At 39.9% G+C, this 27,062-nt stretch overlaps 1 protein-coding gene across 2 annotated transcripts in view; it reads left to right on the top strand.

The window, feature by feature from the left end:
• The window catches only part of gfra1a (gdnf family receptor alpha 1a), a 99,044-nt gene that overhangs the window by 6,494 nt on the left and 65,488 nt on the right, over window positions 1-27,062 (top strand). Inside the window, exon 4 of one of the 2 annotated variants that reach the window (XM_058057941.1) lies at window positions 19,516-19,671. The exons of the other annotated variant lie outside the window; for it this stretch is intronic. Within the exon in view, the coding sequence (XP_057913924.1) occupies window positions 19,516-19,671 (156 nt within the window). The remainder of the gene's footprint in view (window positions 1-19,515; window positions 19,672-27,062) is intronic. 2 annotated transcript variants of the gene reach the window in all.

Below are 27,062 nucleotides of genomic sequence, written 5' to 3'. Positions count from 1 at the left end.
ACCTTTACAAAAAATACATTTTAGGGAAAATAATTATAGTTTTATATGCAGAAAATAAAGTGACTATATAAATAATTTTATATATTTTTTTATAATAATATAAAATAATAATAATTGAGCCAGTACATGCATAAACCCAATAACATTAAAAATAGCTTCAATAAAAAGGCATACATTTACAAGAAAAAATTTATACATTTATGAGAATAAGTCATAAATTTGCAAGAAAAAAGTTGTTAATTTACAAGAATCTTTTTTTTTTACATTCATGAGAAAAAAAGTCATAAGTGCACGAGAAAAATGTCACAAATTTTTGGCGGAAAAAAAAACTTCATTTAAGGTCATTTAAGAGAAAAAAGTTGTAAAGTCACATGAAAAAAGTCATAATTACACGATAAAAAAGGCATACATTTACAAAAAAATATATAAATTTATGAGAATAAGTCATGAATTTACAAGAAAAAAGTTGCTAATTTACAACAAAAAATGTTTTAGATTCATGAGAAAAACGTTGAAAAACGAGAAAAAAGGCATACATTTACCAGAAAAAATGTATAAATTTATGAGAATAATTCATAAATTTGCAAGAAAAAAGTTGTTAATTTACAAGAATTTTTTTTTACATTCATGAGAAAAAAAGTCGTAAGTGCACGAGAAAAACGTCACAAATTTTTGGCGAAAAAAAAACTTCATTTAAGGTCATTTAAGAGAAAAAAGTTGTAAAGTCACATGAAAAAAGTCATAATTACACGATAAAAAAGGCATACATTTACAAAAAAATATATAAATTTATGAGAATAAGTCATAAATTTACAAGAAAAAAGTTGATAATTTACAACAAAAAATGTTTTACATTCATGAGAAAAACGTTGAAAAACGAGAAAAAAGGCATACATTTACCAGAAAAAATGTATAAATTTATGAGAATAATTCATAAATTTGCAAGAAAAAAGTTGTTAATTTACAAGAATTTTTTTTTTACATTCATGAGAAAAAAAGTCATAAGTGCACGAGAAAAACGACACAAATTTTTGGCAAAAAAAAAAAGTTGTACATTTACGAGAAAAGAGTCATACATTTAAGAGAAAAACTTGTAGTTTCACATGAAAAAAGTCGTAAATTCACATGAGAAAAGTCATAATTACACAATAAAAAAGGCATACATTTACAAGAAAAAAAATTACACATTTATGAGAATAAGTCATAAATTTGCAAGAAAAAAGTTGTTAATTTACAAGAAAAAATGTTTTAGATTCATGAGAAAAACGTCACAAATTTTTGGCGAAAAAAAAAGTTTTACATTTACGAGAAAGGGGTCATACATTTAAGAGAAAAAAGTTGTAAATTCACAAGAAAAGACGTAATAAATTTTTCAAGAAAAAAAAAGTTGTATAGTAATTATGGGAGAAAAAAGTTGGAAATTTTTCGAGAAAATAAGCCATTGTTGCAAATTGGCAGCCATCTTTTTCCGCCAGTCTGACCCGGAGCAGCTGTGGCTACAAAGTGAGTGAATAATAGACTTTGGGTGTCTGGAAGGCCGTCTATAAATCCAATCAGTTATTCTTATTCCAAGTCACAAATACTTCCATGAGCCAGGCGGCCACCAGGACTGGTAATTCTGTAAATTGAACCAGAGAGCCGCTAATCTCCGGTGGCATTCCTGTGTGGCACGCACTCGCACTCGCACCTGTTCCCCACGACTGGCTCGCGTGCGTCAGTCTGAGATCATCAGGGTGAAATGTTCAATTCCAGACGGGTTTTGGCTCCACGTACACTCATGCCAATTTATTAGCTCCAAATAATGCCATCAAGCTCTTCTTCATGTGGGATGTTTTTCATATTTGTGAGTAATATTCACCTCCAGGAGTCGGTGCTAGTAGTCCTCGGGACGTGTCAGGATTGTTGCAGACATTTAGCACCATGCCGGTCATGGCTGCCAACTCTCTCGTCCTCTTCAAGCCGTCAGACGTTTTGTTTATCTCTATTGTATGCGGCTATGTCTTTCCCACAGGGCTGCAATCTACTTGTGGTAGCAGTTTATTTGTTATTGTTGAGGTGGGGAGGCGTTTCTTGTTATATATGTTATACATTCATTTTATTTATTGCTTTATTATATTTGATGTAATTTTATTTGTTGTTTTTGGTGAAAAAAGTGAATGTATGGGAAACTGTGCTATATGTTATCCAAGTCACAAGTTGGCAACTGTAACAAAACAAACATCATTTCATAGAAAATGATGTTGACAACAAAGTAAACAACTCATTTAATACCAACAACGTTTCTATAATTGATACGTCTTGTATGTTAGAGGCCATGATGCAACTCTCCACTCATGGATTTCACCTCAGAGCAATTAAGGAAATCGTTCATGGTCTTCTATTTGTAAATGTATGGTTATTGGGATGTTATTGTGTTGTTTACGTTGGTATAGTTGTGTCGATATTTTTATGTTTTGTGTTGTTTACGTTGGAATAGTTGTGTAGATATTTGGATGTTTTTGTGTTGTTTACGTTGGTATAGTTGTGTAAATATTTGAATGTTTTTTGTGTTGTTTACGTTGGTATAGTTGTGAAGATATTTTGATGTTTTTTGTGTTGTTTAAGTTAGTATAGTTGTGTTGATATTTGGAACTTACGTATGTGTTGCTTACGTTGGTATAGTTGTGTAGATATTTTGATGTTTTTTGTGTTGTTTACGTTGGTATAGTTGTGTAGATATTTGGATGTTATGTGTTGTTTATGTTGGTATAGTTGTGTCGATATTTTGATGTTTTGTGTTGTTTACGTTGGTATAGTTGTGTAGATATTTGGATGTTTTTGTGTTGTTTAATTTGGTATAGTTGTGTAAATATTTGAATGTTTTTTGTGTTGTTTGTGTTGGTATAGTTGTGTAGATATTTTGATGTTTTTGTGTTGTTTACGTTGGTATAGTTGTGTAGATATTTGGATGTTTTTGTGTTGTTTAATTTAGTATAGTTGTGTAAATATTTGAATGTTTTTTGTGTTGTTTACGTTGGTATAGTTGTGTAGATATTTGGATGTTTTTGTGTTTAAGTTGGTATAGTTGTGTAGATATTTGGATGTTATGTGTTGTGTATGTTGGTATAGATGTGTAGATATTTCAATGTTTTTTGTGTTGTTAAGTTGGTATAGTTGTGTAGATATTTTGATGTTTTTTGTGTTGTTTAAGTTAGTATAGTTGTGTTGATATTTGGAACTTAGGTGTTGTTTACTTTGGTATAGTTGTGTAGATATTTGGATGTTTTTGTGTTTAAGTTGGTATAGTTGTGTAGATATTTGGATGTTTTTTTGTTGTTTACGTTGGTATAGTTGTGTAGATATTTTGATGTTTTTGTGTTGGTATAGTTGTGTAGATATTTTGATGTTTTTGTGTTGGTATAGTTGTGTAGATATTTGGATGTTTTTTGTGTTGTTTACGTTGGTATAGTTGTGTCGATATTTTGATGTTTTGTGTTGTTTACGTTGGTATAGTTGTGTAGATATTTGGATGTTTTTGTGTTTAAGTTGGTATAGTTGTGTAGATATTTGGATGTTTTTGTGTTTAAGTTGGTATAGTTGTGTAGATATTTGGATGTTATGTGTTGTGTATGTTGGTATAGATGTGTAGATATTTCAATGTTTTTTGTGTTGTTAAGTTGGTATAGTTGTGTAGATATTTTGATGTTTTTTGTGTTGTTTAAGTTAGTATAGTTGTGTTGATATTTGGAACTTATGTGTTGTTTACGTTGGTATAGTTGTGTAGATATTTGGATGTTTTTGTGTTGGTATAGTTGTGTAGATATTTGGATGTTTTTTGTGTTGTTTACGTTGGTATAGTTGTGTAGATATTTTGATGTTTTTTGTGTTGTTTACGTTGGTATAGTTGTGTAGATATTTTGATGTTTTTTGTGTTGTTTAAGTTAGTATAGTTGTGTTGATATTTGGATGTTTTTGTGTTTAAGTTGGTATAGTTGTGTTGATATTTGGATGTTTTTTTGTTGTTTACGTTGGTATAGTTGTGTAGATATTTTGATGTTTTTGTGTTGGTATAGTTGTGTAGATATTTTGATGTTTTTGTGTTGGTATAGTTGTGTAGATATTTGGATGTTTTTTGTGTTGTTTACGTTGGTATAGTTGTGTCGATATTTTGATGTTTTGTGTTGTTTACGTTGGTATAGTTGTGTAGATATTTGGATGTTTTTGTGTTGTTTAATTTGGTATAGTTGTGTAAATATTTGAATGTTTTTTGTGTTGTTTGCGTTGGTATAGTTGTGTAGATATTTGGATGTTTTTGTGTTTAAGTTGGTATAGTTGTGTAGATATTTGGATGTTATGTGTTGTGTATGTTGGTATAGATGTGTAGATATGTCAATGTTTTTTGTGTTGTTAAGTTGGTATAGTTGTGTAGATATTTTGATGTTTTTTGTGTTGTTTAAGTTAGTATAGTTGTGTTGATATTTGGAACTTATGTGTTGTTTACGTTGGTATAGTTGTGTAGATATTTGGATGTTTTTGTGTTGGTATAGTTGTGTAGATATTTGGATGTTTTTTGTGTTGTTTACGTTGGTATAGTTGTGTAGATATTTTGATGTTTTTTGTGTTGTTTACGTTGGTATAGTTGTGTAGATATTTTGATGTTTTTTGTGTTGTTTAAGTTAGTATAGTTGTGTTGATATTTGGATGTTTTTGTGTTTAAGTTGGTATAGTTGTGTTGATATTTGGATGTTTTTTTGTTGTTTACGTTGGTATAGTTGTGTAGATATTTTGATGTTTTTGTGTTGGTATAGTTGTGTAGATATTTTGATGTTTTTTGTGTTGTTTACGTTGGTATAGTTGTGTCGATATTTTGATGTTTTGTGTTGTTTACGTTGGTATAGTTGTGTAGATATTTGGATGTTTTTGTGTTGTTTAATTTAGTATAGTTGTGTAAATATTTGAATGTTTTTTGTGTTGTTTGCGTTGGTATAGTTGTGTAGATATTTGGATGTTTTTGTGTTTAAGTTGGTATAGTTGTGTAGATATTTGGATGTTATGTGTTGTGTATGTTGGTATAGATGTGTAGATATTTCAATGTTTTTTGTGTTGTTAAGTTGGTATAGTTGTGTAGATATTTTGATGTTTTTTGTGTTGTTTAAGTTAGTATAGTTGTGTTGATATTTGGAACTTATGTGTTGTTTACGTTGGTATAGTTGTGTAGATATTTGGATGTTTTTTTGTTGTTTACGTTGGTATAGTTGTGTAGATATTTTGATGTTTTTGTGTTGGTATAGTTGTGTAGATATTTGGATGTTTTTTGTGTTGTTTACGTTGGTATAGTTGTGTAGATATTTGGATGTTTTTGTGTTGTTTACGTTTGTATAGTTGTGTTGATATTTGGATGTTTTTGTGTTGTTCACTTTGGTATAGTTGTGTAGCTATCGGGATGTTTTTGTGTTGGTATAGTTGTGTCGATATTTGGATGTATTTGTGTCGTTTACGTTTGTATAGTTGTATCGACATTTGGATGTGTTGTTTACATTGGTATAGTTGTTTAGGTATTTGGATGCCAACACAGGCGAGTATGCTAGCTAGCTAAAAAATGTTGTCAGTAATATTAACTAAGGGCAATAATTTGTCGGATAATTATCGTCCAGCAAAGTTTGCTATGCTAACAGACCTACGTGCATCTTTGGTGTGTATTTTTCTGCATTTGTTGCCAGCAACTCATACAGTGGTTTGTACAGATAATAAATGAATAGTACTGCTAGTCAAAAATAAATAAGTATGCTTTAAGGCGTATTGATCGACCAACATCATCCCAATCAATCAATGACCTCATCCCGACGACCTGATTCTCCCAGTGAATGATTTGACATCATGATGGCCGACTTTGATGTTAAAGTAAGACTAAAAGAAACATAATGGACTCGCTGGGCAGCAGCCAAACCTGCGGGCATAACAGGAACATTAACTTCCTCCCAGGAATATTCCGACAACCTCGCTGTCGCGCTCATCGTCACCTTTGGGAAAGATAATCATCTTTAGCCACCTTGGAAGAAACTTATCGGAGTGTACTTGTGTATACTTGTGTGGTGGAATTTAGATTAATGAGCAAAAAATGTCGTAAGTGCACGAGAAAAACGTCAGAAATTTTTGGCGAAAAAAAAAGTTGTACATTTACGAGAAAAGGGTCATACATTTCAGAGAAAAAAGTTGTAAATTTACGAGAAAAGAAGTAATCCATTTACAGGAAAAAAAAAAAAAGTTGCATAAATCCAAAAAGGAAAAAGTTGTAAATTTATGAGAATCAAGTCATAAATGTACAAGACAAAAAGTCGAAAATTCACGAGAAAAAAAAGTCATAAATTTAAGAGAAAAAAATCATTCATTTACAAGAACATAGGTCATAAATTTACAAGAAAAAAAGTTGTAAATTCACATGAAAAAAGTCATAATTACACAATAAAAAAGGCATACATTTACCAGAAAAAAATTATAAATTTATGAGAAAAAGTCATAAATTTGCAAGAAAAAAGTTGTTAATTTACAAGAATTTTTTTTTTACATGCATGAGAAAAAAAGTCGTAAGTGCACGAGAAAAAACGTCACAATTTTTTTGCGAAAAAAAAAGTTGTACATTTACGAGAAAAGGGTCATACATTTAAGAGAAAAAAGTTATAAATTCACATGAAAAAAGTCATAATTACACAATAAAAAAGGCATAATTTACAAGAAAAAAATCTATACATTTATGAGAATAAGTCATAAATTTGCAAGAAAAAAGATTTTAATTTACAAGAATTTTTTTTAAATTCATGAGAAAAACGTCACAAATTTTTGGCGAAAAAAAAATTGTACATTTATGAGAAAAGGTTCATACATTTAAGAGAAAAAAGTTGTAAATTCACATGAAAAAAGTCATAATTACACAATAAAAAAGGCATACATTTACCAGAAAAAAATTATAAATTCATGAGAATAAGTCATAAATTTGCAACAAAAAAGTTGTTAATTTACAAGAATTTTTTTTTACATTCATGAGAAAAAAAGTCGTAAGTGCACAAGAAAAACGTCACAATTTTTGGGCGAAAAAAAAAGTTGTACATTTACGAGAAAAGGGTCATACATTTAAGAGAAGAAAGTTGTAAATTCACATGAAAAAAGTCATAATTACACAATAAAAAAAGCATACATTTACAAGAAAAAATGTATAAATTCATGAGAATAAGTCATAAATTTGCAAGAAAAAAGTTGTTAATTTACAAGAAAAAATGTTTTAGATTCATGAGAAAAATGTCACAAATTTTTGGCGAAAAAAAAGTTGTACATTTATAAATAAATAATAAATTTGCAAGAAAAAAGTTGTTAATTTACAAGAATTTTTTTTTACATTCATGAGAAAAAAAGTCGTAAGTGCACAAGAAAAACGTCATAATTTTTTGGCAAAAAATAAGTTATAAATTCATGAGAATAAGTCATAAATTTGCAAGAAAAAAGTTGTTAATTTACAAGAAAAAAATGTATAAATTCATGAGAAAAACGTCACAATTTTTTTTTCGCAAAAAAAAAGTTGTACATTTACGAGAAAAGGGTCATACATTTAAGACAAAAAAGTTGTAAATTCACATGAAAAAAGTCATAATTACACAATAAAAAATGCATACATTTACCAGAAAAAAAATATAAATGTTTGAGAATGAGTCATAAATTTGCAAGAAAAAAGTTGTTAATTTACAAGAAAAAATGTTTTAGATTCATGAGAAAAAAAAGTCGTAAGTGCACGAGAAAAACGTCAGAAATTTTTGGCGAAAAAAAAAGTCATAATTACACAATAAAAAAGGCATACATTTACCAGAAAAAAAATATAAATTTATGAGAATAAGTCATAAATTTGCAAGAAAAAAGTTTTTAATTTACAAGACAATTTTTTTTTACATTCATGAGAAAAAAAGTCATAAGTGCATGAGAAAAACGTCACAAATTGTTTGGCGTTGTTTGGATTAGCATCAATCCAGATGTTCTTTCTCCAGTTGGGGCAATTTACTCTCCAACCTGCATGTTTGACAGTTGGAATTACAAACTGCTCTCCATTTTTTTTTTTTTTTTTTCCCGTTTGCCGTGTCTTTAAGTCTGTTTGTCTCGCACCCGCTCCTTAATCTGCGTCCTCCTCCCTGTTGGCTGGCTGAGCATCACCCACTCAGCGCTCCTCAGCTTCCATGTGTCGACACTTCAAACACATCTCGTACTCATCGGCTTCCCCGGACGCGACGCGTGAAAACATCTGTTAGCGCGGCGTACCACTGTCGAGGCCGTCCGTGTCCAGCCCCTTGCAACCGCCGGCCGCAGTGGAAGTCTTTTTCATTATGGACTGGCAGTAGAGTGGCTTCTGCTGTGTGTGTGTGTGTGTGTGTGTTTGTGTACGAGAGATAAAGACAGGAGGGAAATGCGGAGGAGTTCCGGATGTAGAAACAGGATTTATTTTGCCGTGAAGGAGCATCTTGCTTGATCTTCCTGCCCTTTTTTTTTTTTTTATTCCCAGTTGGCTGACTGAGATCACGTACGTTTGACGTACGCGTTGCTTCATGGAGGCTGAATCGTCTCACTCGTAGTTTCGACCCGGATGGGATCGACTAGGCCGGTCACCATAGCATACATGATAATAGATATATAGTATAATAGATATATTCAATGATAATAACACCGCATCAATAACAATAAACTTGAATTTCACCAGCATCACAAACAGTCATAATATTTTGGATTTTCAATTAGTGCCACTATCATACGACGAACGATTAGGTCACATTACAAAAATAAATAAATAAAGCTGAGATTTTTAGAAAAAAAGTCATACATTCACGAGAAAAGTTGTAAATTGACAAGAAAAAAAGTTGTATAATTACAAAAGAAAATAGTTGTATATTTACGAGAAAATAAGTAATCAATTTACAGGAAAAAAAAAATTGTATAATTACGAGAGGAAAAAAAGTTTTTTATTAATGAGAATAAAGTCATAAATGTACAAGACAAAAGTCGTACATTTATGAGAAAAACAACATAAATTTACGAGAAAAAAACGTATGTTCACGAGAAAAAAAGTCATCAATTTACAAGAAAAAAGTAATGAATTCACGAGAAAAAATGTCATCAATTTACAAGAAAAAAGTTATGAATTCACGAGAAAAAAGTCATAAATTTAAGAGAAAAAATGTCACACATTTACAAAAACAAAGGTCATAAATATACAAGAAAAGTCGTACATTTATGAGACAAAGGTCATCAGTTTACAAGAAAAAAAGTTGTATAAATATGAGAGGAAAAAAGTTGTAAATTCACATGAAAAAGTAATAATTACACAATAAAAAAGGCATACAAGAAGAAATTCATAAATTTGTGGGAATACGTAATACATTTGCGAGAAAAAAGTTGTTAATTTATGAGAAAAAAAAAGTCGTAAGTGCACTAGAAAAACATCACAAATTTTTGAGGGAAAAAATTTTGCTTATTTTCTGGAGAAATTATTGTCTGCCATTTTTTCTTCTCTCTTAGATTTTAGAAAATGTCCCTTATTTTTTATTGTTATTTATTTTTATTTATGTATTTTTTTCAATTTTTATTATTTATTTAAAAATAATTTGTCTTTATTTTTCAGAAAATGTTCTTTATTTTCTGAAGAAATGTCCAATACTTTCCTAAAAATATCCTTTATTTTCCCATATTTTCCAGAAAATTTTGCATATTGTATTTTTCAGAAATGTTCCCTTATTTCCGGTTATTGTTTGGCAACTGTACCTAATTCAGGTGACCCCCTCCCCCCCCACACACACACACACACCACCACCACCATAATGATTTCCCATAGAAGCATCATCATCTCTGTATGCTGACTGAGTCAATTCCTTGTAGTGATCATGACATCATCCAGACTCCAGATCCGTGTCGTGGGGGCAGCACTCTCAGTCGGGAAGCCAAGATTTCCCGGTCTCCCTCCTCCCCCATTTCACTTCCACTAAGGGGACAGCACCATGTTCTGGGGCTTCCTCCCACCATGAGTCCTTCCCCCAAATGTCTCTTCTCTCTTGGGTCCATAAACCCGGAACGTATGCTTGAGGGTGCGGAGGTCTGATATCGCCGTCATTCCGAGTTGTCCATTTTCCTTTTGCTTCTGAATAATCCGTGTTAAGCAGATGTGAACCTAAGTTGGAACGACACTAGAGACCGGAAAATGGGACATCCGGCATCCGTCATCCTTTATCTATCCTGATCCCTTTTTACACTGGTGTCGACATTCAGGTGTTCTCCAGCACCGAGTGAACTCGGATGTCAGGAAACACTCCCATCACAGCTGGGATAGGCTCCAGCATACACCCACAATTTACTCAGTTTTCCGTCCATCCATTTTCTATGCCGCTTATCCTCACGAGTGTCACGGGTAGGCTGGAGACTTTCCAACAAGTCGGCAATGAAGAATTGGAACTCCACGCAGAGATGGCCGAGGGTGGAATCGAACTCTGGTCTTCTAGCTGCGTGGCCTGTGTGCTAACTACATCATTTATTGGTTATTTATGATCCAAGGTGACTCACACAAAGGAAGTATAGGAATGGGGATTAGTTTCATGGATCATCAGAATTCCTAGCGCATTTGAAAGGTGGTGGTCAGACAGGCTCCTCCCACTTCCACGGTGCGTGGCCGTTACAAAGTTCGTCCACACAGAGATGGCCGAGGTTGGAATCGAACTGCGGTGTCCTAGCTGCGTGGCCTGCGCGCTAACCACATCATTTATTGGTTATTTATGATCCAAGGTGACTCACTTAAGGAAGTATAGGAATGGGATTAGTTTCATGGATCATCAGAATTCCTACCGGATAGAAAGTCGGTGGTCAGACCGGCTCCTCCCACTTCCACGGTGCGTGGCCGTTACAAAGTTCGTCCACGCAGAGATGGCCGAGGTTGGAATCGAACTGCGGTGTCCTAGCTGCGTGGCCTGCGCGCTAACCACATCATTTATTGGTTATTTATGATCCAAGGTGACTCACTTAAGGAAGTATAGGAATGGGATTAGTTTCATGGATCATCAGAATTCCTACCGGATAGAAAGTCGGTGGTCAGACAGGCTCCTCCCACTTCCACGGTGCGTGGCCGTTACAAAGTTCGTCCACGCAGAGATGGCCGAGGTTGGAATCGAACTCTGGTCTTCTAGCTGCATGGCCTCTGTGCTAACCACATCATTTATTTATTTGATGACTAAATAATTCCGTCTTGTATTCTTTATGATCCAAGGTGACTCACACAAAGGAAGTATAGGAATGGGATTAGTTCCATGGATCATCAGAATTCTAACCGGATTGAAAGTCGGTGGTCAGACAGGCTCCTCCCACTTCCACGGTGAAAGTTCGTCCACACAGAGATGACCGAGGTTGGAATCGAACTCCGGTGTCCTGGCTGCGTGTCCACACAGAGATGGCCGAGGTTGGAATCGAACTCCGGTCTTCTAGCTGCGTGGCCTGCATGCTAACCACATCATTTATTTATTTGATGACTAAATAGTTCCGTCTTGTATTCTTTATGATCCAAGGTGACTCACACAAAGGAAGTATAGGAATGGGATTAGTTCCATGGATCATCAGAATTCCAACCGGATTGAAAGTCGGTGGTCAGACAGGCTCCTCCCCCTTCCACGGTGCGTGGCCGTTACAAAGTTGGTCTTGTTTCAGGATCCCATCACCAGCAGAGTTTGTTTCGCCTCCTCCGGGCGTCTAATCGATACCGCTCCGTGTTAGATTGGAAACTTGAGGCCGCGTCTACAAGAATCTATCGATTTTTTTTTTTTTTTTCCTTCTCTGCCGTGGAAGCATCAGAAGCGTTATCCCTCAGCGAAGCCCGTGATGGACGCCGCCCAGCCTCTGATCCCGTTGCTGGCAGCGGAGTAGGATGCAGCCTGCTGGGGATTTGCTTTGGCTGACCTCGTCTCCTTTCCGCCGTGTTGAATTGTGGTGTACGGCGGCTCAGAGCCGATACGGGAAGCGTCAGCAGATTCCCACTTAGATGCAGCTGTCGGATAATGGAATGGATTGAAGTTGCTGCTGGTTTGGAAGCACACCAGACAGCGTCTTGATGGGTATCAACCGCTCGTTTACATTTCATTTATCTAACGAAGGCCGCAGGGCGGCACGGCGGTCGAGTGCTTAGCACGCAGACCTCACAGCTCGGAGACCAGGGTTCAATTCCACCCTCGACCATCTCTGTGTGGAGTTTGCATGTTCTCCCCGTGCATGCGTTGGTTTTCTCCGGGTACCACATTCCAAAAAACATGCTAGGTTAATTAGCGACTCCAAATTGTCCATAGGTATGAATGTGAGTGTGAATGGTTGTTTGTCTATATGTGCCCTGTGATTGGCTGGCCACCAGTCCAGGGTGTACCCCGCCTCTCGCCCGAAGACAACTGGGATAGGCTCCAGCACCCCCGCGCGACCCTTGTGAGGATAAGCAGTAGAAAATAAATAAATGAATGAGTTCTCCTCCTATTTTGTGTGGAAGTGGTAACTTTTTGACGTCTTATTTTGTCTTTTTCCCACCCTCGGCCATCTCTGTGTGGAATTTGCATGTTCTCCCCGTGCATGCGTGGGTTTTCTCCGGGTACTCCGGTTTTCCTCCCACATTCCAAAAACATGCTAGGTTAATTAGCAACTCCAAAATTGTCCATAGGTATGAATGTGAGTGTGAATGGTTGTTTGTCTATATGTGCCCTGTGATTGGCTGGCGACCAGTCCAGGGTGTACCCCGCCTCTCGCCCGAAGACAGCTGGGATAGGCTCCAGCACCCCCCACGATGAATGAATGAATGAATAATGAAGGTGTGTCTTTTACACATCGCAAAGACTGTGCAGGAACGCAAATCCGGTCGCGAGTGACCCTAAAGTCTTATCTCTGTTGCCATGGAGATGTTGACTGCAGCCAGGAAGGGAGCAATGCACCATGCCCACAAATGTATTGCCGATGCAACATATTAAAAGAGCATTAACAAGCACGTCGCCGCCAATTTATGCTCCGAAAAAAAATATCCCCATCAGTGGTTGGAATTGGATATCGCTGTGCCGTGTGGCTTCCTTCACGCGTTTTGTGGCAATATCAGGGATCTTGTGCAACGGGAGTCAATATTTTCTTAAGCAAATGATTCCATGTAAGACATAAAGATGAAAGAGGGCAAGGGAGTTGATGTAGAACTTACTGTCACGAGCGTGTGGGTGGCAGGAGCCTTCACTGACACTTTTGAGTAGCGTCACCCAAGTCTGGCATGGTGAACCAGCACCTTTCCACGGTGCATGGGAGGATATACACCACATTTACATCTACAGACCAACCAGACCCATTCTGATTTTGAGTATCACGCCGAATCTTTCTTATTAGTGGGGCTGTCAAACATGGTGCACTAAGGGTGCTAACTCATTAATGTCATTAATTGCATCCACGTTTTTAGCATCATTAATGCATATGCATCACATCAAGCCACATCTCTGTTATGACGACAGTCACATGGTCTGCCCCTCTTTACATCCTTTACTCTGACCTGACGAAAAATATATTTACCACCTTCTAAATATGTACTTTTAACATTATTAGACCCCTCTAGACATTAAATAACACCCCTATAGTCACCTTTACATGCCTATTACTAAATATAGTGGACATAATAACAGAAAACAGGACATATATGACATGGAAAATCTGTTTACCACCTTGTAAATATGTTTTTTTTTATATTATTAGAGCCCTCTCGACTTTAAATAGCACCCCTATAGTCACATTTACACGCCTATTACTAAATATAGTAGGCATAAAAACAGAAAACAAGACATATATGACATGGAAAATCTGTTTACCACCTTGTAAATATGTTTTTATAACATTATTAGAGCCCTCTAGACATAAAATAACACCCCTATAGTCACTCCTATTTCCAAATGTAATTAACATAATAACAAACATAAGACATATATGACATAAAAAACCTGTTTACTACCTTATAAATATACTTTTTAAAAACATTGTTAGAGCCCTCTAGACATAAAATAACACCCCTATAGTCACCTTTACACTCCAATTTCCAAATGCAGTGGACTTAATAACAGAACACAAGACATATATGACATAGAAAACCTGTTTACCACCTTATAAATATACTTTTTCAAAACATTGTTAGAGCCTTCTTGACATAAAATAGCACCCCTATAGTCACCTTTACACTCCCATTACCAAATATAGTGGACTTAATAACAAAACACAAGACATATATGACATAGAAAACCTGTTTACCACCTTATAAATATACTTTTTAAAAACATTGTTAGAGCCTTCTTGACATAAAATAGCACCCCTATAGTCACCTTTACACTCCAATTTCCAAATGCAGTGGACTTAATAACAAAACACAAGACACATATGACATAGAAAACCTGTTTACCACCTTATAAATATACTTTTTAAAAACATTGTTAGAGCCTTCTTGACATAAAATAGCACCCCTATAGTCACCTTTACACTCCTATTTCCAAATGCAGTGGACATAATAACAAAACATAAAACATATTTGACATAGAAAACCTGTTTACCACCTTATAAATATACTTTTTAAAAACATTGTTAGAGCCTTCTTGACATAAAATAGCACCCCTATAGTCACCTTTACACTCCCATTACCAAATATAGTTATATAGTTAATCAGGGACAACAAGACATAATAATAAAAAAATAATACAGACATGTTGGGAGAAATCCGTGTTGTTGTTTCTTTTATATACTTCCTGTTGTGTACAGTACTATGCAACTGTGCCATCAGTGTAACATTACTGACACCTAGTGACCAGTGCAAAATACTACATAGATATCATCACAATGTCTTTGAATGTGTCCTCTGAATGCCCAAATTCTATTTTAGTCCTTTTGCTTGAAAATACTTCATTTCGGCCAAAAAATATGTAACATTTTCTTAAAAATGCATATTTTTGGAGTAATAATAGGCTGCATTGAACCATGATAGAGCATTGAAGTATATTAGAAAATCCCTGCAAGGTAATTGCAAGGTATTAGTGCATCTCTTGTTCGCACTAAATGGAAAGATAAACCTTTTCAGGACCGAAAGAGACATTTTTGTCATGTCTGAGCCGTCTTGTTGGAATATTTAATTCCACCCCCAAAGAAGGTCAAAGGCTTTTTTTAATTATTTCCCCCACGGAGTCACCCGTCAGGTAACTTCATCATTCATCACGCTGCGCCGCAATCCACGCACCCAGCTGTTGGCCCGAAGCCGAATCATCAGGTCAGCCGTCCGGACCGCCGTCCGGACCGCCGGCTGTCTCACGGCAGGCCAAGAGAATCATTTAGTCAAAAGGCGACTCAGGTTTGAGCCCCTCTGAGAGCCGCTTTTATTGGATGTGAGGTGGCGCGGTGATTCGTCATCGTTAATAAAACGCGGCTGACAGCTCAAATCAGCAGGAGGGAGCCCGGCGCCAGGTCTGCTACCCGCCGTCACTTGACGCCGCATGCAAATACGCGCAATTAACTTTTCACAGCCGCTGACGGCAGTTTTGGCGAAACCCGAGAAGACATTACGCTCATGCGGCAAAGTCGAGTGTAGTCCGGTGGCAAAATAAAGCTTCTGTAGGCAAACACGTGTGGATAAATAGTTCCACGCTAAGCACGACCTCCTTGCCGCTTGTGATTGAGTCATGTGGAGACGCCATTTTTTTTTCGCCATTATGCTGCATTTGCATCATTCATGCCTTCAATAAAAATTGGACTTTTCCGTGTTTTGCGCCTAATGACTGACCGTCGGCAGGTGTGTAACGTTGGTGTCAGGCTTGTGGTGTAAACTGTCAGCTGAACAGTCGGCTGCCGGGATTAAACTGTCAGGCTTTGGAGGCTCGTGCCGTTAATAGAATTCCCTCCTCCAGCAAAGGGAAGTGGACGCGACACAGCTATTCTTTTACTTAGCAGATTTGGGAAGTTTGTGCATTTCTGAGGATGCGTTTCTGGACAATTCCATTGAATCAATGTGATTCTTTCCCAAATGATTTTAGCAGCTTTTTCAATCAGCCAATCACAGGGCACATTTCGACAAACAACCATTCACACTCACTGTTCATGCAACAAAGGACAGAGGGCTAAGGCCTTGTCCAAATGACATAGACAGAAGTACACAACACATCAAACTACAGAAGAAGAAAGAATGCACGTGCATAAGATCCCTCATATTACAGATGTGTCATGGCCGATACAGATGTGGCATGGTGGAGAAGGACGTGCCATAGCCGATATGGTCTTGGCATGGCCAATACAGACGTGGCATGGTTAATGTGGACGTGCCATGGCCAAAACAGATGTGGCATGGTAGAGTGGGACGTGCCATGGCTGATACGGACATGCCATGGCCGATACAGACGTGGCATGGTTGATATGAACGTGCCATGGCCAATATGGACGTGGCGTGGCCAATACAGACGTGGCATGGCCAATACAGACGTGGCATGGCCGATAGGGACGTGGCATGGTCGAGACAGACGTGCCATGGCCAATACGGACGTGACATGGCCGATATAGACGTGGCATGGTCGAGACGGACGTGCCGTGGCCAATACAGACGTGGCATGGTAGAGTTGGACGTGCCATGGCTGATACGGACTTACCATGGCCGATACAGACGTGGCATGGTGGAGTCGGACGCATCATGGCTGATACGGACATGCCATGGCCGATACAGACGTTGCATGGTTGAGATGAACGTGCCATGGCCAATACAGACGTGGCATGGCCGATACGGACGTGGCATGGTCGAGACAGACGTGACGTGGCCGATACGGACCTGGCATGGTTGATGTGGACGTGCCATGGTTGATGTGGACGTGCCATGGCCAATATGGACATGGCATGGCATGGCCGATATAGACGTGACATGGTCGAGACGGACGTGCCATGGCCAATACGGATGTGTCATGGTCGAGACGGACGTGTCATGGTCGAGACAGACTTGGCATGGTCGAGACGGATTTGGCATGGCTGATACGGGCATGCCATGGCCGATACAGACGTGGCATGGTTGAGACGGACGTGCCATGGCCAATACGAACGTGCCATGGCCAATACGAACGTGCCATGGCCGATACAGATGTGGCATGGTTGAGACGGACGTGCCATGGCCAATACGAACATGCCATGGCCAATACGAACGTGCCATGGCCGATATGGACGTGCCATGGTCGAGACGGACATGGGGAGGCACGCCTGTTCTGTGACTGTCATCAGAAAACAGTGTTTTACCTGTACCCCATTTTGGAAGCTACCATTTGAAGGCACCCTGAGCATCCTTGCCATGTGAAGGAACGTCTGAACCAACGTTCCCGTGTGGACTGGCCCCTAGATTGACTTCCACGCTGCATTCCTAGAAGCATCCAGAGTATTCCCTTCTTGCTCAGCGCATGTTGGCAACGTTCACTAGACGATGGAAAATGGACGTTTCTTTCCGCTACAAATCATGTTTGTCTGCAGCCGCAGTGTGTTGATTAAAGCGCCAGCTAACAATGCATCTCTCCGGAGGATAATAGTGATGCCTCTTTTCTCTCCCTTTTCCCTTTTTCATCACAAAGGCAGCATCCTGAAAAAGCAAACGCTTGCAAGCTCCAATCACCACACACACACACACACACACACACACACACAAACACACACACACGCAGCAGTGTGTGCTGTGTTGGATGTTAAATGAGGGCATTGATACATACATTTGCATTTGTTTCATCTACAAGCGCTCCCCCCTAACTACAAATCTATAGCTGCGCACCCCCTATTTGCCAGGCAAAGCTCGGCAAGCTTCTATTCTGGGCTCCTCATTTGGCAACGATCTGGTTGATGTCCACTCACACGCCAAACCACGTCTTTTGACGGGAAAGCGTCCTCTTGTCGCGTCGTGCTTCCGCCGCCGTCATGCACCCCGGCAGGCCTTCAGACATTTAACTTCACGTGTTCACCTGATGAAGCGTTCACGTGCACTGCGGCACCGTGAGGCTTTCAGACACCCGGTGGTGGTGGTGGGGAGGGGTTGGGGGGTACGTTTAGGAACAATTGCAAGACAATGCTCCTCCTATATAATCCTGCACCCTGCCCCCCTCCCAACCTGCCAAAATGTTCCCAGTTGTTGTGTGTTGTTGTTGACGTGCCATGGCCGATACGGACGTGGCATGGTTGATGTGGACGTGCCATGGCCAATACGGACGTGGCATGGTCGAGACAGATGTGCCATAGCCGATATGGACGTGGCATGGCCGATACGTATGTGGCATGGTCGAGACGGACTTGGCATGGCTGATATGGACGTGGCATGGCCGATACAGACGTGATATGGTCGAGACGGACGTGACATGGCCTATATGGACGTGACATGGCCTATACGGACGTGACATGGTCGAGACAGACGTGCCATGGCCAATACCGACGTGGCATGGTTGATGTGGACGTGCCATGGCCAATGTGGACGTGCTATGGCCGATACGGACGTGGCATGGTTGATGTGGACGTGCCATGGCCAATACAGACGTGGCATGGTCGAGACAGACGTGCCATGGCCAATACGGACGTGACATGGCTGATACGGAGGTGGCATGGTTGATGTGGACGTGCCATGGCCGATACGGACGTGGCATGGTTGATGTGGACGTGCCATGGCCAATACGGACGTGGCATGGTCGAGACAGATGTGCCATAGCCGATATGGACGTGGCATGGCCGATACGTATGTGGCATGGTCGAGACGGACTTGGCATGGCTGATATGGACGTGGCATGGCCGATACAGACGTGATATGGTCGAGACGGACGTGACATGGCCTATATGGACGTGACATGGCCTATACGGACGTGACATGGTCGAGACAGACGTGCCATGGCCAATACCGACGTGGCATGGTTGATGTGGACGTGCCATGGCCGATGTGGACGTGCTATGGCCAATACAGACGTGGCATGGTCGAGACAGACGTGCCATGGCCAATACGGACGTGACATGGCTGATACGGATGTGGCATGGTTGATGTGGACGTGCCATGGCCAATACGGACGTGGCATGGTCGAGACGGATGTGCTATGGCCAATACGGACGTGACATGGCCTATACGGACATGGCACTCTCCTCACACACCTGGGCGGCTGGTCGGCGAGTCGTGACGGGAAGCATCCTCTTGTTGCGCCGTGCTTCCGCCACCTTCATGTACCCCGGCAGCCCTTCAGACATTTGACTTCACTGATGAAGCGTTCACGTGCACTGCGGCACTGCAGCTTTCAGACACCCGCGCGGGGGGTACAACATTCGACAACAATTGCAAGACAATGCTCCTTCTATGAAATCCTGCACCCTGCTCCCCTCCCAACCTGCCAAAATGTTCCCAGTTGTTGTGTGAGCCCCCCGCCCCCCACCCCCCAATCCACCCTGGCCCCCCGTGACCTCTGTGAGACCTGGTTGGTGGTCCTGAATCCAACGCATCTCTTGCAGAGGGTGTGGAACCTTGGAGCGGCTCGGCCACTTTGCCTCCGACCAGGGGGGTCAGCCGGGTCAGGGCGCCCGCACTGGGCCGGGGGAGCCCCTCCTCCACAGATCTTCAGGATCCCAGTCGAAACAGGAGGGCTCACCCCAATTGGGCCATACTGGGTAACAAGTGTTTGTGTGTGTGCTGCTCAAACCTTTCTGTCGGCTTGTAGGGTTTTTGGTGAATTCTGGATTTCGGAAAAAAAAATTGGAGAGTAAAGACTTGAGACTCACCTGAGACTTGACTTAGTCCTGTATGCCTCTACTGACACCATTGAAGACTTGAGAGTAAAGACCTGAAACTCACCTGAGACCTGACTTAGACCTGCGTGCCTTTGCTGACATGACTGAAGACTTGAGAGTAAAGACTTGAGACTCACCTGAGACTTGACTTAGTCCTGTATGCCTCTACTGACACGATTGAAGACTTGAGAGTAAAGACTTGAAACTCACGTGAGACTTGACTTAGTCATGTGTGCCTCTACTGGAAGACTTGAGAGTCAAGACTTGAGACTCACCAGAGACTCGACTTGGACCCGCATGCTTTTACTGACATGACTGAAGACTTGAGAGTAAAGACTTTAAACTGACCAGAGACCTGACTTAGACCTGTGTGCCTCTACTGACATGATTGAAGACTTGAGAGTAAAGACTTGAGACTCACCTCAGACTTGACTTGGATCTGCATTCCTTTACAGACATGACTGAAGACTTGAGAGTAAAGACTTGAGACTCACCTGAGACCTGACTTTGACCCGCATGCCTTTTCCTGACATGACTGAAGACTTGAGAGTAAAGACTCGAGACTCACCTGAGACTTGACTTAGTCCTGTATGCCTCTACTGACACGATTGAAGACTTGAGAGTAAAGACTTGAAACTCACGTGAGACTTGACTTAGACATGAGTGCCTCTACTGGAAGACTTGAGAGTCAAGACTTGAGACTCACCAGAGACTCGACTTGGACCCGCATGCTTTTACTGACATGACTGAAGACTTGAGAGTAAAGACTTTAAACTGACCAGAGACCTGACTTAGACCTGTGTGCCTCTACTGACATGATTGAAGACTTGAGAGTAAAGACTTGAGACTCACCTCAGACTTGACTTGGATCTGCATTCCTTTACAGACATGACTGAAGACTTGAGAGTAAAGACTTGAGACTCACCTGAGACCTGACTTTGACCCGCATGCCTTTTCCTGACATGACTGAAGACTTGAGAGTAAAGACTCGAGACTCACCTGAGACTTGACTTAGTCCTGTATGCCTCTACTGACACGATTGAAGACTTGAGAGTAAAGACTTGAAACTCACGTGAGACTTGACTTAGACATGAGTGCCTCTACTGGAAGACTTGAGAGTCAAGACTTGAGACTCACCAGAGACTCGACTTGGACCCGCATGCTTTTACTGACATGACTGAAGACTTGAGAGTAAAGACTTTAAACTGACCAGAGACCTGACTTAGACCTGTGTGCCTCTACTGACATGATTGAAGACTTGAGAGTAAAGACTTGAGACTCACCTCAGACTTGACTTGGATCTGCATTCCTTTACAGACATGACTGAAGACTTGAGAGTAAAGACTTGAGACTCACCTGAGACCTGACTTTGACCCGCATGCCTTTTCCTGACATGACTGAAGACTTGAGAGTAAAGACTCGAGACTCACCTGAGACTTGACTTAGTCCTGTATGCCTCTACTGACACGATTGAAGACTTGAGAGTAAAGACTTGAAACTCACGTGAGACTTGACTTAGACATGAGTGCCTCTACTGGAAGACTTGAGAGTCAAGACTTGAGACTCACCAGAGACTCGACTTGGACCCGCATGCTTTTACTGACATGACTGAAGACTTGAGAGTAAAGACTTTAAACTGACCAGAGACCTGACTTAGACCTGTGTGCCTCTACTGACATGATTGAAGACTTGAGAGTAAAGACTTGAGACTCACCTCAGACTTGACTTGGATCTGCATTCCTTTACAGACATGACTGAAGACTTGAGAGTAAAGACTTGAGACTCACCTGAGACCTGACTTTGAACCGCATGCCTTTTCCTGACATGACTGAAGACTTGAGAGTAAAGACTCGAGACTCACCTGAGACTTGACTTAGTCCTGTATGCCTCGACTGACACGATTGAAGACTTGAGAGCAAAGACTTGAAACTCACCTGAGACTTGACTTAGACATATGTGCCTCAACTGGAAGACTTGAGAGTCAAGACTTGAGACTCACCAGAGACTCGACTTGGACCCGCATGCTTTTACCTATATGACTGAAGACTTGAGAGTAAAGACTTTAAACTGACCAGAGACCTGACTTAGACCTGTGTGCCTCTACTGACATGATTGAAGACTTGAGAGTAAAGACTTGAGACTCACCTCAGACTTGACTTGGATCTGCATTCCTTTACAGACATGACTGAAGACTTGAGAGTAAAGACTTGAGACTCACCTGAGACCTGACTTTGACACGCATGCCTTTTCCTGACATGACTGAAGACTTGAGAGTCAAGACTCGAGACTCACCTGAGACTTGACTTAGTCCTGTATGCCTCGACTGACACGATTGAAGACTTGAGAGCAAAGACTTGAAACTCACCTGAGACTTGACTTAGACATGTGTGCCTCAACTGGAAGACTTGAGAGTCAAGACTTGAGACTCATCTGAGACCTGACTTGGACCAGCATTCCTTTACTGACATGACTGAAGACCACTATGGAGCATCTGTTGTGATGAGGAAAGTATGAGCTTCAGGAAGTACTAGCAAGTGAGCGAGGTCTCAGTCCATGATGGACGTGTCCTTCAGAGGAGTTCTCCAGCACCCTGTAGAGAAGATGGATGGATGGATGGATTGTCTCATTTTGGTATTCCCTGAGTGCATTCCGCTTTTTAGAGGTCACGCTGTTTTGGACAATCGGGAAAAGACCCGAGAAGACAAGATTTATGATCGTTGTTATCATCTTCTTCATCACTTTGCAACTATGATTGACACAATAAGTTGCTTTGGCACTGCAGGCCTGTGTGTGTATGTGTGTGTGTGTGTGTGTGTGTGTGTGTGTCTCCACCAGGACGCCGTCATCCCGATTAATTAAAAATGAATCCCTGTGTTCCCTGACAGGAATAAGGATGCTGCCGAGGGCTTAACTGTAAACGCTGCTTCTCCCCCAAAAATTGTCATTTAAAAAGGATTCATAGTCGCAGGCAATAATTGATGATTCAAGCCCCCCCCCCCCCCCCCCACACCAAAGAGGATTTTAAATCAAAGAAAAGGATTCACAGGTTTTACTTTCACGTACTGTCACAAACGCAACACGCCCCGAAGGAGCGTCTGTCTAATATTTAATATCATCACAAGTTTTTAGCATCATCATAGCTTTCTAACCTTTTTTGTCAAGTGTTTGATGCTGGAGGAGGCAAGAGAGACCGCAACCTAAGATACGCACACACATTAGCTTCATCCATCCATTGCTGGAGTCTATCCCAGCTGACTTTGGGCAAAGACTGACTAGACTTTACTATCATAACTTCAGACTTGAGATTTAAAGCTCGAGACTTGATTTGGACCTCCGTGTCTTTACTACCATGGACTTGAACATTATTGAAGACTTGAGAGAAAGGACTTGAGACTCACCTGAGACTTGACTTAGACCTGCGTGCCTTTACTGACATGACTGAAGACTTGAGAGTAAACAGTTGAGACCTGACTTAGACCTGAATTAGACCTGCGTGCCTTTACTGACATGACTGAAGACTCGGGAGAAAAGACTTGAGACTCACTTGAGACTTGACTTGGACCCGCATGCCTTTACTGATATAACTGAAGACTTGAGAGCAAAGACTTGAGACTCATCTGAGACTTGACTTGGACCTGCATTCCTTTACTGACATGATTGAAGACTCGAGAGTAAAGACTTGAATCTCATCAGAGACTTGACTTTGAACTGCATGCCTTTACTTGCAAGACTGAAAACTTGAGAGTAAAGACTTGAGATTCACCTCAGACTTGACTTAGTCCTGTATGCCTCGACTGACACGATTGAAGACTTGAGAGTAAAGACTTGAAACTCACCTGAGACTTGACTTAGACATGTGTGCCTCAACTGGAAGACTTGAGAGTCAAGACTTGAGACTCATATGAGACTTGACTTGGACCAGCATTCCTTTATTGACATGACTGAAGACTTGAGAGTAAAGACTTGAAACTCACCAGAGACTTGACTTAGACCTGTGTGCCTCTACTGACATGATGGAAGACTTGAGAGTAAAGCCTTGAGACTCACTGGAGACCTGACTTGGACCCGCTTTCCTTTACTGATATGATTGAAGACTTGAGAGTAAAGACTCAAAACTGACAGAGACCTGACTTGGAACTGCATGCCTTTACTGACATGACTGAAGACTTGAACCCATCTGAGACTTGACTTGGACCCGCATTCCTTTACTGACATGACTGAAGACTTGAGAGTAAAGACTTGAGACCTGACTTAGACCTGTGTGGCTTTACTGACATGACTGAAGACTTGAGACCTGACTTAGACCTGCGTGCCTCTACTGACATGACTGAAGACTTGAGAGTAAAGACTTGAAACTCACCAGAGACTTGGCTTGGACCCGCATTCTTTTACTGACATGATTGAAGACTTGAGAGAAAACACATGAGACTCACTTTAGACCTGACTTGGACCCGCATGCCTTTACTGACATGACTGAAGACTTGAGAGTAAAGACTTGAAACTGACCAGAGACTTGACTTGGACCCGCATGCCTTTACTTGCATGACTGAAGACTTGAGACAAAAGACTTGAGACTTGACTTGAAATGACTTGAAATGACTTGACTTGATTTGACATGACTTGACTGGACTTGATTTGACTTGAATTGACTTGGTGACATGAGGTCAGGATGCAAATCTTCATGACTTTCCAGGTTTGGATGGGCTGAGCGGAGCAGACTGAAGGCCGTAGAGGGAATTTTCACAATCTAGCTGCCGTCATCTCGTCCTTCCTGCTGTAGTGACGTCTCGGCAGTAACGTCCTGATGATGATTTAAACTTTTATTGAAGCATCATTGCACCTCGTAAGACAAATATAACTCCTCATGATGGAGGAACGTAAGGAGGTGAGACAGGAAGTCGCTCGTGTTTGTCAAACAGCTGCTGGAACCAAAAGGTCACTGAGCTTTGACGCTCATTCCCGAATATTTGGAAATGTTCACTTCTGGGGGAGTGAATCATCCTGCGCCCGCTGATGCTTACCAGTCACAAGGACTTTGTGTGTGTGTGTGTGTGTGTGTGTGTGAGAGAGAGAGAGAGAATAGAAAGGCGTAGGCAGTGTGCTTAAACTTGAGAGATTTACATGCAAAGCGCCAGTGCTGGTGCATCTTAACTTGGGGAAGTGAAGGTTGAAATGTACTCAGAGCAAATGCGCTTAAAGAGTGGCGAGAAAACCAATTTCATTTCCAAGTGCAAAGTCAAAGTCGGGTGTTCCAGGCAAACTCTTTTTTTTTTTTTTTTTTTTGAGGCTCTGGACATCCACATCTGGAAAATGAAGACGATTTCAAATGCACTGAGCTTCTTTTGGCGCCACAAATAATAAAAGAATGATGACATCATTACAATTGTACCGCATTGGCTGTTCTACCCATGGCAGGATTTGCCATAGGTAACCATTCATGATTGGCTGATGGGCTGATACTTCACGGAACCTTGGACGGCTGAGTCTTTTATTTACAGTCATTGCTTCTTTTTACAATTCTATGTGAGTCACAAAAAGGAAACTTATACAGTTCAAGCATTCGGGCCATTCCACCTAATCACTACCATTTGATTTTTGTAACGCTTTCAAAATGAACTTACTCTACGTATCTGTCCTTCCTTTAACTCCATATCTGATAATTTAGCAATCCCTCCCTTATACCAAAATTAAGACATATTTGACATAGAATACCTCTTTTACAACCTTCCAAATACACTTTTTAACATGATCAGAGCCCTCCAGACATGAAATAACACCCCTATAGTCATATTTACACTCCCATTACCCAATATAGTTGACAAAATAAGAGGAAATAAGATGTATAAGACATAAAAAAAGTTTTACAACCTTCAAAATAGTACACATAACATGATCAGAGCCCTCTATTCATGAAATAACACCCCTATAGTCATCTTTACACTCCTATTACCCAATATAGTCGACAAAATAACAGGAAATAAGACATTCAAAAAAGATTTGCAACCTTCCAAATATACTTTTTAACATGATCAGAGCCCTCTAGACATGAAATAGCACCCCTATAGTGATCTGTACACTCCTATTACCCAATATAGTTGACAAAATAAGAGACAATAAGACATACAAGACATAAAAAACAGTTTACCATCTTCTAAATACACTTTTTAACCCGAGAAGAGCCCTCCAGACATGAACTAACACCCCTATAGTCATCTTTACACTCCTATTACCCAATATAGTTGACAAAATAAGACACAATAAGACATACAAGACATTAAAAAACAGTTTACCTTCTTCAAAACACACTTTTTAACATGAACAGAGCCATCCAGATATGAAATAACACCCCTATAGTCATCTTTACACTCCTATTACCCAATATAGTAGACAAAATAAGAGAAAATAAGACATACAAGACATAAAAAAACAGTTTACCTTCTTCGAAATACACTTTTTAACATGAACAGAGCCCTCCAGACATGAAATAACACCCCTATGGTCATCTCTACGCCCCAATTACCCATTATAGTCAACAAAATAAAATAAAACAAGACATATAAGACATAAAAACTGGTTACCACTTACTAAATACACGTTTTAACATAAACAGAGCCCTCTAGACATGAACTAACACCCCTATAGTCATCTTTACACTCCTATGACCCAATATAGATGACAAAATAAGAGAAAATAAGACATACAAGACATAAAAAAACAGTTTACTTTCTTCGAAATACACTTTTTAACATGAACAGAGCCCTCCAGACATGAAATAACACCCCTATAGTCACCCTTTCAGTGCTATTACCAATATAGTCGATAAAATAAGAAAAAAACATTTTTTTACCACCTTCTAAATACATTTTTTAACCCAAGAAGAGCCCTCCAAACATGAAATAACACCCCTATAGTCATCTTTACACCCCAATTACCCAATATAGTTGACAAAATAAGAGAAAATAAGACATATAAGACATAAAAACTGGTTACCACTTACTAAATACACGTTTTAACGTAAACACAGCCCTCTAGACATGAAATAACACCCCTATAGTCACCTTTACACTCCTATTACCCAATATTGTCAACAAAATAAGATAAAACAAGACGTATAAGACATAAAAACTGGTTATCACTTACTAAATACACTTTTTAACATGATCAGAGCCCTCTAGACATGAAATAACACCCCTATAGTAACCCTTTCAGTCATGTTACCAATATAGTCGATAAAATAAGAAAAAAAGAGACATATACGGTATTAAAAAACC

Source organism: Doryrhamphus excisus, chromosome 2 (assembly GCF_030265055.1).
Source record: "Doryrhamphus excisus isolate RoL2022-K1 chromosome 2, RoL_Dexc_1.0, whole genome shotgun sequence".
NCBI lineage: Eukaryota > Metazoa > Chordata > Actinopteri > Syngnathiformes > Syngnathidae > Doryrhamphus > Doryrhamphus excisus.
Note: the sequence above shows the minus strand (reverse complement) of the source record. Positions and strands in the feature narration are given on the sequence as shown.